A 20709-nucleotide genomic window follows, 5' to 3' on the forward strand; every position below is an offset into this window, starting at 1 on the left:
TAACAAAAAACCTCAAGTCAGACTTGATGCCATTTGTTGGCAGCATGGTGCCTGTTTGTCTTTGATGATAAACTGCAGCACAGTCTAAAGCAAACCTTCTGACTTTATTGACTTTATGCATGTATATATTCTTCCTGTTCACCTTGGACACACAACAGCTCTCTGTTTGTTGTGATTGGATCAAGAACAGCCAACATATCCTAATCTAGATGATTTCTAAGGTGGTATCTGGGAGGAAAAGTTAAAATCAGCTTGGATGGCCTGTACTGTATGATGGCCTTGGTTGCACCACATTGATAGCCATGCAGGGTGGTTCACTCCTTGTGCAAGAAGACCGAGGAGTGAGCCACCCTTGGTCAAAGCTTGGTCATTCAAGCTCACTGTTTTCCCCTTGTTGGTTGATGATAGTATTTTTTTTACCTGACTTATAGTCATCATTGTCTTCAAATTAACTCACACACTGCTGACTGCTGTAGCTTACCTGGCTGAGCAGGTGACCCATGTACTGAAGGTTAGAGTCGTGACTCCAGGGCCTGGTTTGAGTCTGCCCAAGACCATTTCCTGTGTGTTATTCTCCTCACTTCTCCCTCCCTTCCTGTCTTCTCTGTCCTATACAGTGAAGACAAAAGGCCTCAAGTTCTGAAAACTCTTCCCCTTCATCATCTTCCATCTCTCTCATCTAAAATCTCCAGTATTCTCTGAGTAGAGAATCTTTTCACAATCTTGAATGATAAGGATCCAAGTGGGTAAAGTTATTTATTTGTTGTGTTCCTATTTGCAGCTGGGATAGATTAAGAAAAACTATCGGCTGCCCAAATTACATCCAGTTTAGAAGACAAACATTGAGTGAAGTGTTTGTTTCATCATCCTTCACAACTCATCAACCAGGTGTCACAAACTGCAGCAGGACAGTACAAAGCATGTCATACTGGATGGCTGCAACAACCAGAGTTTTACCTACCTTTGGTATTTCGTGACAGCATGAGCGTAATATTTACTGAACAGAGTCGTCTTCTATAATCTTTTCAGATTCAGATTCAGAACACTGTATTTATTTTCATGGGGCAATTAGGATACTGACCTTGCCAACCGTACATACAATACACAAACATCACATTGGGGAGACGGGTCAGGCTAGGTAGCTGGCCGGTCAGCCGCTAGAGCAGCGACCCGGAACCGAACAGCAGAAAATGCACAACATCAGGAAAGATGAGGAGAAAAAAGAACTCCTCCCAGACTGAGCTCCAACAGGGAGATCAGTTTGAGAACAGACAAAAAAAATGACCTTAGCGCAGAGCACATGAAAACTCTTAATGCGCCATAGAAACACATGACAAGCAACAGGGATGGGTAAAAGGTGAGAGACAGCCGGTGTAGACAGCGCATCCGGGCCTGCAGCATTTGCGCTGGTCCCCTCGACCCACCGTCTGCATCGGGAGGGGATAAGCATGCTTAGGATGGGAAGGAACAGTCTAAACACCGTCTGTTATCAGGGTGAGATTTGTTATGTTCAGCTCCAGCCTTGAGACCACAGCTGGCGCCGGTATGTTAGCCGCATGAGCTGATGGTGGCTTTCTTTGGTGCGAACAACTGCATGTCAATTTCACAGCTGATCTAACAGTCCGTCACTCGTCTCTCAATCTCCCGTTGGAGAGCCACGAGCTTCTCCGAGAGGTTATCGGTTTTGTGCTCAAAGAGCAAAGTCTGAGAACTCACGACCGCCATGAGCTTCTTCAAGATCTTATCCGTGCTGTGTTCAATGAGCCCATTTTGAGAAGTCACGACCCGTCCCATTGTTTCAGTCACAGCGGGCAGCCTTGTGGGGGTTTGAACAGCTGATTCTGCTTTCTTTAATCTTCAATAAGCCAGGGCCAAGCCAGCTCAGATCAGCAAGAACCCTTTGCTGCTGTGAATGTCCGTGCTGCTATATTTCAGGATCAGGCTCTAAATGTACAAATGGATCTGAGAAGATTTCCAATCATGTTTCTACTAGATTTACAGTTTGTTTTCATGTCTTCTGACTCAGAAGGTGGAGCAGGTGGAGCTTACAAGGAGTAAGTGCTGCTATAGAAGAAGAGTTGTGTTTTAATGAAGCTATTTAGTTAACCAATAATTGTATTGCGTGCTGGCATTAAAAATGTTTCATTTGACTGATTTAATTGTTTGTTTGTTTTCTTCCAGACTGAGTGGCTGTAACCTCTCAGAGAGAAGCTGTGATGCTCTGTCCTCAGTTCTCAACTCCCAATCCTCTAGTCTGAAAGAGCTGGACCTGAGTAACAATGACCTGCGGGATTCAGGAGTGAAGCTTCTGTCTGCTGCACTGCAGAGTCCACATTGTACACTGGAAACTCTCAGGTCAGGATCCAAACATATCATTAAATGATATTATTGTATAAACAACCAAGCTTTATAGAATTGGCAGGTAGGGATGCAACGATACCAACTTTTTTCAAACCGATACGATACCGATACTTGGATCTGAGTACTTGCCGATAACTGATGGTAAATAATGTTTGTGTTGAGCACATCATGCAGGTCAGCTGCTCCACACAGATCTCAGGTTTACATGCTGGAACAGTTTGTGATCATGAAGGACAAACCTCACTTCCTCTTTGTTTCATACAGATGTGACATGAACAGTAACACATTCATGAAATCCTTTTAGGAACACAAACACTATTGTAGCTGGAGAATATATTTGAATGTAGGATAATGTAGGGGATCAGAAGCAACAGTAATAACTAACCACCACCTCACCATTTGGGTTGGTAGCTGCATGTTGATTGATGAAGTCATTTTCTTCTTCCTCCATTTCTACCTTATTAACATCAGATTAAAAGCTGCACAGAGACAGGCCCTGGACGTGTTTAGCCTAGCTTAGTACAAGGACTGGACATGGGGGAAACGGCTCTCATCACTGGATCAAAACATGAAAACAAATCTGAAGTAAAGTTTTGTTGAAGTGAACTGTGGTGGTGCCCAATGTTCCCTCTAAGCTGCGCGCGTGCAACTGTGCGCTGCTGGCACGTCTCTGCACACAGAAAATCTGTGTTGTGCACAAAAAAAATCTCAATTGAAATTAAAATTAATACTTTAACAATTCTGTTTTGCAGTGTTAGTCAGTGACCGGCTGCTCCTGTATGGGATTAGAACGATGCCACCTTATCCCATAGTCCAGCCAATGATGCGATTCACATTCGTATATAGCAGGGGTCAGCAACCTTTAACACCCAAAGAGCCACTTGGACCCGGTTTCCACGCAAAAGAAAACACTGGAAGCCGCAAATACTTTTTGAAATCTAAAATGAAGATAACACTGTATATATTGTTTTTTTTACCTTTATGCTTTGTGTGAACAACTAAAGTAAGTAAAGTTTATTTATTAAGCGCTTTTCACAGACAGGCAGTCACAAAGCGCTGTACACAAATATTAAAATAAACAATACAATCAATAGACATTATACACAATGTAAAAGATCAAATGTAAATAATGTAAAGAATATAAAATACGTAGATCAACAAAAGGCTTGTTTGAACAGAAAAGTTTTTAACTGCTTTTTAAAAGAATCCACTGAGCAACTAAGGTGTGTTGCTTATGAAATCCATGAAGTGCTAAAGAGAAAATTACATTTTATTTATGTAATTAACACATTTTGAACTCTTAAAGAAATATAACAAAGGAAAGCTGAACTACAATGATCCATGTAGCAAACACAAACTGTTATATCTCCTTTGGGCTTTTGGAGCCTTGACCTGACTTTTGAAAAATAACTGGGAAAAAAGCTCTATGCTGCTAAAAAAGGAAAAATAGATATTTGCAAAATTCAGCCTAAATATGTATTTTACCTGGTTACTGTGTGTGGCGGGACGTGGTCTGCAGCGCCGCTGCGGGGGAGGCGGACGCACCTGAGCGGCACCCGCAATCACACCTCGCCACCTTCAAGTCTGCGCTCTCTCTGCTGTTGTTGGTGTGTGTCGGGCTGTGAGCTGCAAAGCTACAGCCGGCTGTGTGCGCACAGCAACCGTGTGTGTAAAGTGGTCAATAAAGAGATGCTGAAAAGCGCGTTCATGCAAACATCGTCGGGTCTGCCGTGATATGTTTACAACGGGACTTCTGCTCCTGAACCTCTGCGCACAGCGTCTGCAAAACGGGGCTTTCATCTTTACACAGGATTGTAAGCTGCCATCTGTGAGGCGTGAGCGCTGTTTGTTTTTAACACAGTTCACGGTGGAGCTGCTGACATAATGTGGATCCGAAGATCCATAATTGGCCTACCTGGGGTCAAAAGTCTCCATAAATGCACAGCGTTTCGGCGGGTATACCGGCTTCTGAGAGTGTAACGCTTATTTTGAGCGGTGAAAAAATAAGATAATATAATTTTATTTTTGTATTTCAAAATCACAATAATCTTCCAATTTAGAACTGTGTTGAAAGATTTTATTATGTTTATGTATAGAAGTACATTTCATTTGAGGTTCTCTAGATGTGTTTGCTCTTTTTACTAGAGAAGTTACACTGTGCAAGCTCAGCACAAAGTCTATACCATTGTATGTTATCTCTTCCTGCATGTGATGAAGTCTCTACTGTTATATGTTATCTCTTCCACTCATGACGCAAACATGCTTGAGTATAAATAAAGGGTGGCGACTGCTGCGGAGTGTGAGTCTTCGTTTGAACTCTCACCCGTGTGCACGTTAAACCTGCAAACCTGTCTGGGTGTCATTTATTCTGACCTGAGTTGCATTACAGGAAAACTCCTGACAAACTGCAAGTTAAAAAAAGAACTAAACACAAATAAAATACACTTCAGCTAAATACTTATAATTTATTTTCCCAAACCACCCGGAGCCGCACTATAAGGACTAAAGAGCCACAGGTTGCCGACTCCTGGTATATATGCAGCTAATCAACATGGTTGACAGGCTATGACAGCGTCCTTATGTGCCGACACCGGTGTTTTAGCTAGCAAAGCGGCGTGGCTGATGTGGAGTGAAGCCACGTTAATGACAACGTGTACAGCCTATTTCCCCAGCCTATTGATCCCCGGGACCTGGTGTTTCCCCCCTTCACGTGTACATAGCGCACCAGTGTGATTAATAAAGTATTGTTGAACCGTGAAAAAAAAAAAAAAATGACAACGTGTACAACCATTGGAGATGTGAGCAGGACAGACGGAGCAACTGAGGGGAAAAGTGTGGACTTTATACCAGTTTTTAAATTGTGTTGATCGGCCACGTAAAACCAGAGTTATGATAAAATATCTGCAATATTTGGTTTTCTTCCTGAATACTATCGTTGTTTATAACAACGATAGTATTCAGTATTTATTGCAACAAACTTTGTTGTTTGCAAAACTCAGTAACTTTTTTGAAGAAGTAACTATATAATTAATTTCCCAACATTGGTCATTATATCCTGTATTTTGCAGACAGAGATGCAGACTCTCAAGTCAAGTCAAGTTTATTTATAAAGGACATTTAAAAACAACCGAGGCTGACCAAAGTGCTGTACAATACAAATATAAAATACAATAAAACACAAGTACATAAAACACCTCACTGATAAAACAATAAAATAAAACAATAAGTTAAACCTTGCTAAAAGCCAATGAGAAGAGGTGAGTTTTAAGAGCAGTTTTAAAAGTTCCTAGGCTTGTGGAGAATCTGATGTGAGGAGGTAAACTGTTCCACAGTCTGGGTGCAGCCACAGCAAAAGCCCTCTCTCCCCTAGTCTTTAGTCTGTACCTGGGAACATCTAAAAGCATCAGGTCTGCTGACCTCAAAGATCCCCTGGGGCGGTAAATGCTAAGAAGCTCTGCCAGGTGCCAAGTGTGATGTTTTCAGCTGGAGTGATGGTCAGGGTGGCCTCCCTCTCCTCTTCCTCTTTCATTTGTAAAGCAACTTCTGCTGCTTTCATTCATTTGGAAGTCCTGTAGCTGTAACACCACCACTTTACTCTGTTCTACCTGTCACATCATTTTATCAGGAAACAAATATGCTCATGTTTTTACTATGTTTGTCTTGAAGATGTAAGAAGATCACATGGTGCTTTTTATTATTGTGTTGGTTTGTTTCCTGTCTCTTGGATGGAGCCCAGCTTTGCGTGGCCCCTGGGCCTGTGGTCAGAGTGTGTGCTGGATAATCCGGCCCAGGATGAGGCCAAACAGACATGGGATGAAATGTCTGTCACATATTTGAGCCTAATTTAAAAACATCCTCCATAAATATTGACTAATAACAATAATAATAAAGGGTCAGAAGATGACTTGTTGCAATGAAAATGAGCTTGTAGTTTGTCTGCTTTAATAATGTGACTGGAAAAAGGTGTTGGACTTCAAATATGTCCATTTCTTTCACACTTCACCTTTAAAAGTGAAGCCTTGTGGTTCCTGGAAGGAAAAACACAACTTTTTCATGTTTTTATGATAAATGTACGACTTTAATGTGAAACATTCAGTTTTTTCTCTTGTTGTGTTTGTTTGAAGCTGCTTCCTGTTGGCTTCAGCTGTTTGGAGTTTCCATTTTCTAAACTTCTACATTCTGAACCTTCTTCAGCTCTGAACAGATGATGAAACACTGAATGATTTCAAGCACTTTGTCTAATAAACTTACATCTTTCACTCTTTATACAGATTGTGGGACTGTGGTTTGTCAGAAATCAGCTGTGATTATCTGGCAGCAGCGCTGAAGTCCAACCCCTCGTATCCCAGAGTGCTGGACCTGAGTGGAACCTACAACAACCTGCAGGATTCAGGAGTGAAGCAACTGTGTGTTCTTCTGGAGAATCCACGATGTCGATTTGAAACTCTGAGGTCAGTCACATGTTTTAGTTTTCAGTTTTTCAGTTTTCAGTTTTATTTGTCAGAACCAGCTTTTGGAGAAACATGAGTATCCTTGCAGGTCTGATCTCATCAGTCACACCTGTTAGTGCAGCTCTCCTCTAGATTGTAGTGCTTGTTAAACTAGGATGATTTTAGGAGCCTGGACCGCAGATCCGACGGAAGATATTACTTGGAAAGGCCAAAGCAACCTATTAGAGGTGTTTGCACTAACATAGATAAATACTCAGATTTACACCTTTAGTGTCTCACAAAGGGTTGAAAAGTGAATGTGCACAGAGAGGTTGGTGGTGAGACGGGCACTTCCAGCACTGTAGATGTGTTCCAGCTCAGTGTTCATGGAAATAATCCGGAGGGCAGGATTCCTTGATGAATGTCACATCTTCTTAAAGTTATAATCCACAGGGAAAACTGTAAGTAAGTAAAATTTTATTTATATAGCACATTTCTAGATTGAGATCACAAAGTGCTTTACAAGATATAACAGATTAAAAAGACAAAATACAAACAAAGTTAGCAAAAAGCAATTTTAAAAAGATGTGTTTTTAGCTGTTTTTTAAAAGTAATCAATGAATCAGCGGATCGTAAGTCCTGAGGAAGGGAATTCCACAGTCTGGCGGCCACAGTAGCAAAAGCTCTATCACCCCTAGTTTTCAATCTCGTATACTGAATGACAAGTAGGCCCTGACTACTCGACCTCAGAGACCTACTAGGGGCATAAGGCTGTAAAAGTTCAATAATATATGATGATGCGATTCACATTCGTATATACGCAGCTAATCAACGTGGTTGACAGGCTATGACAGCGTCCTTATGTGCCGACACTGGTGTCTTAGCTAGCAAAGCAGCTGATGTGGAGTGAAGCCACATTAATGACAACATGTACAACCATTGGAGATGTGAGCAGGACAGACGGAGCAACTGAGGGACAAAGTGTGGACTTTATACCAGTTTTTAAATTGTGTTGATCGGCCACGTAAAACCAGAGTTATGATAAAATATCTGCAATGTTTGGTTTTCTTCCTGAATAGTATTGTTGTTTATAACAACGATAGTATTCAGTATTTATTGCAACAAACTTTGTTGTTTGCAAAACTCAGTTACTTTTTTGAAGAAGTAACTATATAATTAATTGCCCAACATTGGTCATTATTTACTGTATTTTGCAGACAGAGTTACAGACTCTCTCCCAGACCACAGACTCATAATACAAGTCAGAGCTTTATTTAAAAAAAAAAGAAAAAAAAACAAAGAAAGTTGTGTTCTCAAAATTAGAGTTCAAGTTATTTTTACTTCCAATAGTGTTAACAAACTACAGGTCATGAACAAGGTTGTTTTTAATTTTCATTGTAAGTGGGCTAAAACAGTTAATTAAAAGTAGTTTAACATAAATGTAAACGCTGTAATTTGATTATTTTAATAAACCGTAACTTGGATGGATTGGATTCTGGCGTGACCACAGTGCACACGTCTGCTGTTGCTCACAGTGGTCCAAGGGACGCTCAGGGAGTTTGTGTGTTCGCTCAGACACATGAAACATTAGAGGGAACATTGGCGGTGACTGACAGGGAAAAGGGGATTGATAAGACTTACTGTAAATATAATTATGTATGTATTGAAAAAGGAACAACTAAAATGTTCCAGCTGAAACAATGAAATCAGTTTCAGTTTATGAGCTCTGTTTGTTTTCTTTACAATTCCAACCTTTTATATAACCTTCAAGTCTTTGTCCGGTTTTTATGAGAAATGTACGACTTTAATGTGAAATGTTCAGTTTTTTCTCTTGTTGTGTTTGTTTGAAGCTGCTTCCTGTTGGCTTCAGCTGTTTGGAGTTTCCATTTTCTAAACTTCTACATTCTGAACCTTCTTCAGCTCTGAACAGATGATGAAACACTGAATGATTTCAAGCTCACACTTTGTCTAATAAACTTACATCTTTCATTCTTTATACAGATTGTGGGGCTGTGGTTTGTCAGAGATCAGCTGTGATTATCTGGCAGCAGCACTGAAGTCCAACCCCTCCCATCTGAGAGAGCTGGACCTGAGTGACAACAACAAGCTGAAGGATTCAGCAGTGAAGCATCTGTGTGGTTTCCTGGAGAGTCCAGGATGTGGACTTGAAACTCTGAGGTCAGTCAGCATGTTTTAGTTGTGCTGAGATGAATATGATGTGAAAGTTGTGCCGACACTAAACTGCAGACATCAGGCTGATATTATACTGATCCACACTGAGGATCTTCATGGTAAAGTCTGTTTTCTTCTTCTCTGGTTTAGTCCATTGACTGCAGCAGAACAATGTTCACATTTCAAACAGTGAGACTCAACGTATGGCCCGCGGCCCACACGCGGCCTGCCCACCTTTCCTGATTCAGAGAGAGGGGACCCTGATTAACTGTGTAGTGTTCTTCCTCACAGTTCTAAGTATCAGACACAACAATGAATAATCCACAGCTGACTGTCTTTAGCAGGTCAAAGGTCACGGCACACAGCGGGAAATATTCTAACTCTGATCATTTATCAGTTGTGACACTGTGAGACTTGATCAGAGCTGTGATCATCACAGCAGAGGCCTTAGTGTCAAAGTCACTGAGGATCAAACAGAAACACATGAAGCAGATTTTCCTCTTCTGGCTTTTTATAGCAGATAACCTTCAAAATATTCTGCAGTCGATCAAAAACTGAAGCAAACCATGAATCAACATGTGAACATGACCTGATGCTGCTGAAGTGAAGCAAAGTTACAGAGGTTTGATTACAGACACAGCTGAGAGTTTGTAATCTGTCATCATTTTAAAAGGTTTAAATTTCTTCAGTATTGAACAGCAGAATTGAGGCCTTGTTTTCGGAGGCCGACAGCAGTGAACACAACAGCAGACTGGTGCGTAATAAGCAGTGAATAATGCAGGAAACAGATTTTTGAAGGTAAACTGTTCTTGAAGTACACTGAGAGAGAGAGAGCTGTGCAGGAAGTAAAGGTCAAAGTCAGAGAGAATTCATGACGATGTTCATCAAACGTAAAGCAGAGTTTGGATCTTCTTCTGCTGCTGGTTCAGTCAGTTTTGGTTGGAGACAGATGAAACCTGCAGCTTCAGGATCTGTGAGCTGTCCACTTTCAGCCCGACGGCGTGTCCGTGTACGTGCCGTCGAGTGAATGATCCACGCTCTGTGTTTCCATCTTTGTGTGTTTAGCTGCTCTCATTTACGGTTTTATCTGTTTGCTTGTTGTTGAAATACTTTTGGGAGCTTTAACCTGAGATTCTGGCAAAATACATTTATATGAAAAATCGATTCAGGATTGAATGAATCAACATCGCTTTATTCAAATTAAAACCATTTAAATAGGAAAATCCATTTTTTTACACCCGCCTCTAATGCTGGGTAATGTCAGCTGGTCCATGTGCAGCTGGCTGTGAGGCTCAGGGAGCATCTACAAAGTGCAACACTGAAAGAACATCATCCATAAATATTGAGTAATAACTGGACTCTCATACAGCGAGACTCAAATGCCTTTAACCCTTTACAGCCGGTCGGAGCGGGCACGCTCTGTTTTGCGTAACTATTTTTAAATCCCAGAAGCACTGCAACCACGTAAGCTAGCGCAAAAATTTTTTTTGCATATGAAACCGGAGGAGTTGTACTTACATCTGATGCCATCAGCTTGTCCTAGGTCACGGTTTCCTTCCACATAAAGCTTTGCAAAAACTGCATAAAAAGCGCTTGCAGGAACACGCTTTACCGATCCGATCAGCTGTTCATAACACTTCCTACGTTGGAATAGACGTCAGCGCGAACTTTTGCATTTCCGCCATTACCTGCCCGAAACCGGAAGTGACGTCATTTTCGCGGAAATGTAGTCTTTTATACTATCAGGGCCTCAGGGCCTATACTCGTCTTTTTAAAAGTTATGTTTGACTTTATGACTTTCTGTGTCGTTTCTGGGATGCTTAGGACTCATATTGCACTGCTGGAAATAGTTTATTTTGATGCATATGCTGCTTTTTTGCAAATTTGCAGTATAATATTTATTTTCGTTTTTCCTGCAGTGTATAAAAATTGGTGTATTTCAAAAATAAAACTATGAAGACACTCAAAATAAATTTCCTGTGGTGGGAAACTATTTTGTGCAACTTTTTTGTATTTACAGTTTTGAGGGATAAGCCTCTTAAATTTCTCTAACTACAAATATATGTTAAAAAAGCAAAAACGATTTTCAATTTTTTTGTAGTTTATTGCACTTTTTTGCAATTTATGTAATTACTATGCACTTAATGAATACATATTATTAAAATCTGGGCTATAACGGTTGTATTGATGTATAGCAACTTGAAATGCTCCCAAAAATGGCACCACAGCAGGTAAAAATATAATATAAGCTCTGGCGGACTTGGTTCTATGGTAGATCTTAAAGGGTTAAACATTAGCTTATCCTGCTGATCCAAGTCCAACACTGAGTTTGTAAAAACATGTTTGTCAATCATTTTGTTTGGTTTCTGAGGAAAATGATTCAATAACTTGCTGCTAATACACAACATTTCATCATATTTCCTCAAAACCCTCTTTTGTCTGACCATTTGATCCCATTTGAATTTGCAATAAAGGATCCACAGAGTTTGGTGACAATAATGACAGTAGATGTTTGTGTGAAAGTGCTGGAAGCAAATGAGTGTGTGATTTTCTTTCAGTGTTGCACTTTGTAGACGCTCCCTGAGCACTGGTCTCACAGCCAGCTGCACATAGAGACCAGTGTTGTTTGTCCAGGTCAGAAGATGACTTGTTGCAATGAAAATGAGCTTGTAGTTTGACTGCTTTAATAATGTGACTGGAAAAAGGTGTTGGACTTCAAATATGTCCATTTCTTTCACACTTCACCTTTAAAAGTGAAGCCTTGTTGTTCCTGGAAGGAAAAACACGACTTTTTCAAGTCTTTGTCCTGTTTTTATGAGAAATGTATGACTTTAATGTGAAACATTCAGAGTTTCTTTCTCTTGTTGTGTTTGTTTGAAGCTGCTTCCTGTTGGCTTCAGCTGTTTGGAGTTTCCATTTTCTAAACTTCTACATTCTGAACCTTCTTCAGCTCTGAACAGATGATGAAACACTGAATGATTTCAAGCTCACACTTTGTCTAATAAACTTACATCTTTCATTCTTTATACAGATTGTGGGACTGTGATTTGTCAGAGATCAGCTGTGATTATCTGGCAGCAGCGCTGAAGTCCAACCCCTCGTATCCCAGAGTGCTGGACCTGAGTGGAACCTACAACAAGCTGAAGGATTCAGGAGTGAAGCAGCTGTGTGTTCTTCTGGAGAATCCACGATGTCGATTTGAAACTCTGAGGTCAGTCAGCATGTTTTAGTTGTGCTGAGATGAATATGATGTGAAAGTTGTGCTGACACTGTGGATCAGTAGGCCCACACACCTCTATTCAGGAAGTCTGGTTATACTCTTTGTAGAACTTCTGATCCCTGATCCTCTGAGTCTGACTCAGTAGATAATGCAGAGTTCTGAGCTGATGTGGGTGAGAGGACTCAGGCAGCCTGACAGAGTTGATGTCCAGGTCTTGGCCTGGACCACAGATCTAAGGGAAGATATGACTTGGAAAGACTAAACCAACCTATTAGAGGTGTTCGCAGTAACATAGATAAATACTCAGATTTACACCTTTAGTGTCTCACAAAGGGTTGAAAAGTGAATGTGCACAGAGAGGTTGGTGGTGAGACGGGCACTTCCAGCACTGTAGATGTGTTCCAGCTCAGTGTTCATGGAAATAATCCGGAGAGCAGGATTCCTTGATGAATGTTACATCTTCTTAAAGTTATAATCCACAGGGAAAACTGTGAAACTGTCGATCTGATATCTACTCAACCAATCAGGTGTTTACATGCCCTTCACTGATCTTCAGCCTCACCTTATCATCACCCCCTCTCTCTCTCTTTTACACCTCAATTATCTTCACTTCACATTTCAGTCAGTTCAGATTTCATTAGCACGTTCACTTTAGCATAATCCATTTTAATCCAAACACCTTGTACTGCCTCTGCTATGGTTGGGCAGTCAGCTAAACTCCTTCCCCACATCAAGACTCTGATGACACGATTCCCGGTTCACAGGTTTATTGACACAGGGAAAGGTGAAACTGTAACAAACAGTACAAGGCATAATCACTGTACTTATTCACCATGTACATATATAACGATGAAAATATATTAACCCAGTTTTTTAATATGTCAACATGCAATGTTCATATGAATTACTTCCCTTTTTAAGTCAAATACAAACATCAAATTATGATTTTAACAAGTCTTGTTATAATGAATGCCTCCAAATTTGTTTGTCGTTCCCCTTTAACTAGCTCCATAAGCGAATGCTAGCGTAAACTGCATAAGATTGGTTTTTATCATCAAACTTACAGAAAAATGAACTTACTTGAAAGAAAGTGGTCTATACATGCACATAAAATATAAAACAAGTCTATACATACCCACAATGCTACCAAAGGCATATGATGTATGTGGATGCCACTGGATTTATTTGGCTAAGGCCACCATGCTGCACATGCCTTCTCCTTAATTCACAGACTTACTTCCTGTTTACCGATGACATCATGTCCTATTACAGACTACAGGTTTTAAGGTGGCACCAGAGAGTTACAATTGCATATTTAAACATTTACCAAATCCAAGAAAACAGTCTACCTTAAAAACTTTTGATATCAGAACACACCTTTCTCTTTAAACTCTGTTTGTCAGTCACAGTATATCCAGTACAATCCTCTTTTTCACTGCGTCACACACATTCAGAGATCAGAGTGTCCTGTGTGTGCTCTCATTCACTCACACTCACTCTCATATGGCTGAAGTCTGTTTGTACACAGGCTAATCTGGGACTCTCCACCATTTGACACTAGAAATAAAGAAGCTTCTTGGATGAGAGGTGAAACGTCTTCCAGAAACCAGATGCCTTTTTTTCTAAGCTCTTTAGATGACTGCGAACCTTCACAGACACCTCATCAGTGGGACTCTCAGAGCTACCAGCCCTTTGCTACAATCACAAAGCTCTTCATTGAAATCAATGATATCAAAGCTGGAATCAAATGAGTCCAAGTCTTCTGCTGATTCAGCATCACATTCATCTTTGCTCCTTGTTCTGCATCCCTACCATGGACTTCATTCCTTTCCAAGCCAGCCTTGAGTGTCCTTTATTCAGCTCATCCTCTGCTTTACTTTTACACCTGATTTTAGCTGCTTTTCTTCTCTCCCTCATAACAAGACAGCTTCTTCTGCCTGAGAACATGTTGGAGTGATTTACTAATCCAGGGCTGATTTTTGGGGGAAATAGTTCCCATTTTCAAAGTAATCCCCATTTTTCCCAGAATGAAATGTAAGTAGAAATAAATGATCTAAGTGAGAACATGAGCCTTTAAAAAGGCTCTTCTGAGGCTGCTGCCAGTGGTCAACGCCTCCAACAAAGCTCTGTAAGTACATATGTGATCATAGCTTTAGCTTTTAAATGTTTATTCTAGTTAACACAGATCAGGTGGAACAACTCAAATAAAATATCAAAAATATTAAGTGGTCATCGGTACTCAGTTTGTTCAATACTGAATACAATGGAGCACAAATTGTCCACGTTTCTGAAATATTTCTGGGTGTAACTGTCACCAAAGTGCAATTTAGACCTGGCCTGTGGTTGTTATCTAAGTGATAATCATCAATTCTACTAAAACAAATACAAAATAAAGAAGTTTGACACATTCTGTTGATATCAAAAGCACACTGAACAATTCAGTGTTGTTTTACTGCTGTTCTCTCTTCACTTCTTCTCCTCTGATTCTCTCCACATGTTGCTCTGCATCAGTGCTCAGTTTCCTGACAAAACAAGATTAAATATTGCTAAATATAATAGTATCTCATTACGCTTCAACATAAGTGTTTTATTTTTGTAATTGTTTATCTGTTATTTTTCAGACTGAGTCACTGTGACCTGTCAGAGAGAAGCTGTGAAGCTCTGGCCTCAGGTCTCAGCTCTCAGACCTCTAATCTGAGACAGCTGGACCTGAGTAACATCAACCTGAAGGATTCAGGCGTGAAGCTTCTGTCTGAAGGACTGAAGAGTCCACGCTGTACACTGGAAACTCTCAGGTGAGATCAAGCATTTTTCTTTCATCAACTGACAGAATTAGCAGATTAATAATAAGGCAGTCCTCTAATAAGAGGAGAAGTGGAGGTGCTTTGAAGGGCAACGTACTCTTATGTTAACAAGACAGGAAGTAGTTCCTGGGAACTGCTTCCTTTGTTATTGTCTAAGTAGAAACATGATGGTGAAACAGTGATGAGTTTGCAGAGGTGGATCCACAGCACACAACACAACAATGCTGTTGCGTGCTGAAAGCAGACTTCTCACAGATTCTGAGGTTGCAGGTTTCATCACTGTCCAACCAAAATTCACTGAACCAGCAGTAAATGAACGTCCAAAACTAAGCTTCATGTTTAAAAAACAGATGATCAGGGGGATTTGTGTTTACATCTTTTTTGTGTGATCTGTTCACCTGCTGTTTTAGCTGTTTGGTGGTTGTTGAGATGGTTTTGTGAACTTTTAGCTGAGATCCTGACGTTTCTGTAGATACCACACATGTCTAATTACTTTGTACAGCATGAATGGCCATAACGAGGTTTTTAACAGTAAGAAAAGTTGTAAAACTTCAGAAAATATAGTTAAAAGTCCAAAACCTTCCACGTCTGGTGGCTTGTGGTAAGGAGCAGATCAAACGAGTAAAGAATTACGTTATAATTATAAATGGCTTCAACAGCACATTCAGGTCTGTGAGACTCATTCAGACACTGAGCCGTGGCTCTGTGCTACATGCACATATTTCTGCATCTCTGCCATTCAGACACACTTTATATATAGTTTATTTTATGTAGTATTCAATACTGAACTGTACATTTAGTCTTTTTAAAGGCAGCAAGTTGTATTCAGTGTTTTCATAAAAGCCTTATTTCTATCCATTTACTGCTATTAGGAAGAACACGTGAGGTTTAAGACCTGGACCAGTTTGAAACCTTTTGTCCTCCACAATGGAAAATGGGTGGAAATAAAAATGGGTCTCACTTTAGCCAGCTCCTAATTTTATCAGTTCTGCTCTCAGCGTCTCCTGTATATCTCCTGTATAAATGTTGCACTCAGCTTTGTGGTCTCCAATATCACTGAAATGCAGCCAGATGCTGCTCATTTTGCCTTTTCACTCTTTCCTGACACGCTTGCATTTCAATACAGCTCCCATTTCTCTGTGTACTGGTCTCTACCACTACCCTTGCTGTCTATGGGACATTTCCGTCCTCTTTCACATAATGGTATGATCCCAGTCTGTCTCTGAAAGTGATTGGCCACATGGTTTGCTCATCAGAATAAAACCTCAGCCGTGCTCACATTGATTATCAGCAAGCCTGAAAATTCATCAATATTTGACATATGAAATTATGTCAAGGGCTTGATTTGGCCCACGGGCCATATGTTTGACACCCCTGGTTTACACAGTTTGGTATTCAATGTACAAGTGAGCTAGCTCTCAGCTAACTAGCAGACAAGCTAACTGCTGGGACTGTGTCTTTCTAACAAGAGCGTCAGACACTCAGACTGGTTTCCTTTGTGGATGATGATGTGTTCTCACACTGATCCTTCATGCTGATGCTGCCATCCACCCACTGCTCCTGGATTCCTCATCATCATCTCCATCAGCCCTCACAATACTCCACCTTCTTCAGCTCCATGTTCAGCAGCCTGGATGGACAGTAATTCTTTCCATGGGTTATGGTGGGACATTGAGAGCTGAAGTCAAACAGCAGTGAGAATGAAAGACTGATTCATTTCTATTTAGTCTTGTGATGTGCAGCTTTGTTCAGAGCATTAAGGCCCAGCAAAGATTACTGAGGTCATAGAGTCCTGATGAAACCTGTGTGCTTATAGAAACTGAGACCAGATGAACCAGAATAGAAGGACATTAAAATGAAGTGTCAGCTACACAAAGGCAAAGCTATTCAGTTGTTGCTGTGAGTTATTTAAATGGAGGATGGAGTCAGACTTTAAGCTGCTGGACTCAGTCACTATATCCTGTTGTCCTCATAGAACCTGGACACACAGACTCACCTGTGACACAGTGACACACAGTGTGGGCTACACACACATTAGAAAGTGGATCAGTCACACTTGTGCAATCATTTGTTGTGCTGGGAAACCATGAACACTGTGAATCACATTAATGGCTTTGTTACAGCAACATTCAATCATGAGTTCAAAAGTAGTGTATTGTGTACTTATTTTAATAGTACTGCAGTATGAGAAGTGCAACATTCAGTGTGCAGAAACAGATCAGGTGCTTTCTAACAGCAGTGTTCCCTTTAACACAGCAGCAGTTCAAATATTTCTGTCAGTCTGAGCTGAAACATGAATCTAATCAAATATCAAATCAAAGTTCTTTGCCTCTGCCAGGACGTTAACATTTGATCTAGTTTTTTACAAAGTTCCCTCAGCGTCCAGAGCCACCAACATACCTTTGATCAACAGCAAGTGAACATTTATAAATGTGTGTTTCCAGAACAGGAAGCAGCAGACCTATTGTTCTGTTATCAGGCAGCAGCACAAACGCTCATCAGCTCATTTACTGTGCAGGACTTTGAGTGTGTGAAGTGTGTGTTTGTGCTGGATTTCCTTTGGAGAATCTCAGTCAGAAACCAGACAAAGAAAAACTCTTTCAACAGTCCAGGTTGAGTTGACAACATGAACTGCATTTATCTTCCTCTGACTGACATGTTCTTCCTCCTCTGCACCGAGCCAGCTGCTAAGACTCACAAGCTCATTGACATTTTCTGATGATAAAGAAACTCTCTTCTTCTGCACAATATGAGCAGCAACAGAGAAGAAGCTTTCACAGGTACAGATGTTGCAGCTGTGGCCAAGTACATGTGCTGCATGTTGGAGCAGCACTCTAATGGACAGGCCTCTGTACTGATGGTGGGCTCTGCTCTGTGTCCACCACACTGTTCTCAGCTGAGTCTTCCTCCTGTTCACACTCTGATGAAGCACCAACAGGGCCAACTTCTTCTCTGGTGGCTCGGATGTTGTTGCTTCCACAGGTTTCCCTCCAACAACCCTCTGTTCCTGCAGTGAGTTCAGTAAGATCTTGGTAAACACTTGAGCTCCTTGAATCTGGCTCCAGCAGCAGTTTTCACATATACAATGTTGGCATTTTGCTTGCGTGTCTCCAGGTCTGTTCTGAATGTAGACTTGAATTTGACCACGTAGGCGGGGTCATCATCTGAGCTCTCCATCACCTGAGAGAGATGACAAAACACAGAATCACAGAGCATGAAACCAACGTTTCTCCTCCCAGAAGTTCAGTCACAGACCTGCAACAGAAACAAGAAGATTCAAATGACGCAGAGCTTTCATTTACTTATATCCACAAACATGTCCTCTACATATTCATGCTGTATTTACACACACATACAGAGGCTGTTTGTCTCTCACACACCGACAGGACACTGAGAAATACATCATGTTAAATATACCTGCAGGCTTCCAGCTGTGCGCTTTGTCCCTGTCAGCTGTGATTGCCATGGCAACCTTGGTGTTGTGCGCGATGCAGGGACGTGTTGAAAGGCAGACGTCTGGCAGCAGCATCATATTTGATGCACTATCTGTACTGAGTGTGCTGACTGTATTTCAAATGTCCCACTGCTGTGCAACATGAATCACATGTTCTGCACGTTTCTGTAACTCCCAGGTAACCATGGTTACCCAGCCACGCCCAGTAGTCTCCAGAGAGACCAACAGCTGGTTCATGTTGTAACGCCGTGGCTTTCATAGTCTCTCCTTTTTCTACAGCTCATGTGTTCTTCTTGTGATGCTGCGTCTTGAGGCTCATACATGCCGTCATTTGTTGATCCTAAGAACGTTCCTCAGACCGACTTCTTCAACAACAGATAACTTTGGTTGTATCAACACTGCCTCCTGGAACAGTTTAAAATGAACATGTCAAAGATCTGTACCTGTCTCCATGTTTCTGTCCCCGCCCCTTTCTTTCTGTCCTGGGTCATATGAGCGCTGCAGTAGTATTAGGCCCACCCTCAATGCTCCCATTGGCTGAGATGCATAATGACGCCCATTTCAAGCCAGCACTGATCAACATCCCTCCTGTGACCCATGGCTTTTATATTCAGAGCCAGTGAGCACTTTCACAATAATCATGATTTTAAAAACTGTGATTAAAATAATTGCTGACGTTAATCAGTTAATGAGTTAACGAGATTATAACAGGTTAAGTTGCCCTAATAATTAGACTTTGGTGACAAACTGATGTGATCTCCATGTTTCCTTTGTTGGACTGTGGGCGAGTGTCAGAACTGAATGTACTGAGTAACATGTAGAGTTTAAATATGTGTCAGTTCCAGTTTTAGAGCTCTAAAGTGCAGCTATCATGTTAGGAATATGTTAGGAATAGACAGGAACACTGAGCACACTGAGGTCAAATCTTTATTTTACCACTCGCTGCATTCTTGATGTTCATGAATTCAGCAGGTTCATGATTGTCTGCAGCATTAATCTCATATTTCCATTAAAAGTGTTGAATTTGACTGTTTGATGTTCTTTATGATCTCTGGCACCAGTTCATCTGTAGGCTGAGCTCAGTCCATCCAGTTAGTGAAATGATGTTTAAAGGTCTCCTTGTTCTGTGAGCGTGCACAGATCCTGAAGCAGAAAGCCTGGGTTACAGAGAAATGATCATCACTGTGATGATGCTCATCATCTCTGACTGGGATTTGAGGTTTTGTCAAAGCAGCAAAGAAAGCCTGGCTATGTTGGACTGGGTGTGGCAGCAGCTCCCAGTTTGAGTTCAGGAGACAGACGCCCTCTCTACTTTGAAGATCAGCTTCAAACTTTCCTTTTTGATAAAACTTATAGTTAGAGCTGGATCAGGTGACCCTGAACCATCCCTTAGTTATGCTGCTATAGACTCAGGCTGTTGGTGGACTTCCCATGATGCTCTGCTTTCTTCTCCCCACTTTTCACTCCTGATGCTTTTATATGTCACTACTGCATGTCCTTAACTTTTGTCTCTCTGTTTTGTTCTTGTCTCTCTGAGCTCATCTCTTCTCTTTCCCCTCACCCTGCAACCAGTCATGGTAGATGCTCCTCCTGGAGCCTGTTTTCACTGGGAGGATCTTTGTGTCAAAGGGAGTTCTTCTTCCCACCATCACCAAGTGCTGCTCACAGTGGAGGCGGTCACCTTACACTGTTAAACAGCTTCAGATGACTGTTGTTGTCTGTTGGGTATTGTCACTTATAAATAAAGTTACATTGAATGGATGTAAATGGATAGATGTTATTGTGACAAAGAGAAAACAACTGTTGACAGATTGATTGTTGTTTTGTGTGTTTGCAGTCTGTCAGGATGTCTGATCACAGAGGAAGGCTGTACTTCTCTGGCCTCAGCTCTGAGCTCCAACCCCTCCCATCTGAGAGAGCTGGACCTGAGCTACAATCATCCAGGTCCCTCAGGAATGAAGCTGCTGTCGGCTGGACTGAAGGATCCAGGCTGGAGACTGGACACTCTCAGGTATGGAGAGAAAATCTGATAGAGGAGGAAGAGCTGGAAACATTTCCCGTGTCTTTCACTCACTTCCTGTTTGTTTCCTGCAGATGACACATGAACAATCACACATGCAGGAATATTTTCAGGGTCAGACACACTAGTCTAGCTGGATAGTTCATGGATATTTATGTAGGGGTCCCCAAGGAGTCTGTTTGCAGGAACATTTAGGTCACAGGTGTACCTGATATAGATACCAGTGTACCTAATAAAGTGTCAGCTAA

General features: G+C 41.2%; 3 protein-coding genes across 3 annotated transcripts in view; all 3 read left to right on the plus strand.

Annotated features, from left to right (window-relative positions):
• The window catches only part of LOC146679671 (protein NLRC3-like), a 97316-nt gene that overhangs the window by 6337 nt on the left and 70270 nt on the right, over positions 1–20709 (plus strand). The gene's annotated exons all lie outside the window — the stretch shown is intronic.
• LOC146679673 (ribonuclease inhibitor-like) lies at positions 1449–12193 on the plus strand. Its single transcript, XM_085450409.1, has 5 exons — positions 1449–1494; positions 2232–2355; positions 6633–6812; positions 8793–8969; positions 11995–12193. The coding sequence occupies exons 1-5, from the start codon at positions 1449–1451 to the stop codon at positions 12191–12193; spliced, it is 726 nt and encodes a 241-aa protein (XP_085306535.1).
• Positions 20281–20709, plus strand: part of LOC146679674 (stonustoxin subunit beta-like) — a 6272-nt gene continuing 5843 nt past the window's right edge. Inside the window, exon 1 of the mRNA XM_085450104.1 lies at positions 20281–20452. Within this exon, the coding sequence (XP_085306230.1) occupies positions 20397–20452 (56 nt within the window). The 5' untranslated portion in view covers positions 20281–20396. The remainder of the gene's footprint in view (positions 20453–20709) is intronic.

Source organism: Copadichromis virginalis, unplaced genomic scaffold (genome assembly GCF_057382275.1).
Source record: "Copadichromis virginalis isolate Kocher_CV1m ecotype Utaka unplaced genomic scaffold, C_Virginalis_male_GT1.1 unmapped_scaffold_1, whole genome shotgun sequence".
Classification (NCBI taxonomy): Eukaryota; Metazoa; Chordata; class Actinopteri; order Cichliformes; family Cichlidae; genus Copadichromis; species Copadichromis virginalis.

Bases quoted from the DNA above. Each gene is read 5' to 3' on its own strand.
- LOC146679673 (XM_085450409.1), top strand. From the start codon at position 1,449: ATGCTTAGGATGGGAAGGAACAGTCTAAACACCGTCTGTTATCAGG. The intron at 2,356-6,632 runs GTCAGGATCCAA...CTCTTTATACAG, and splicing joins TGTACACTGGAAACTCTCAG to ATTGTGGGACTGTGGTTTGT. The intron at 6,813-8,792 runs GTCAGTCACATG...TTCTTTATACAG, and splicing joins TGTCGATTTGAAACTCTGAG to ATTGTGGGGCTGTGGTTTGT.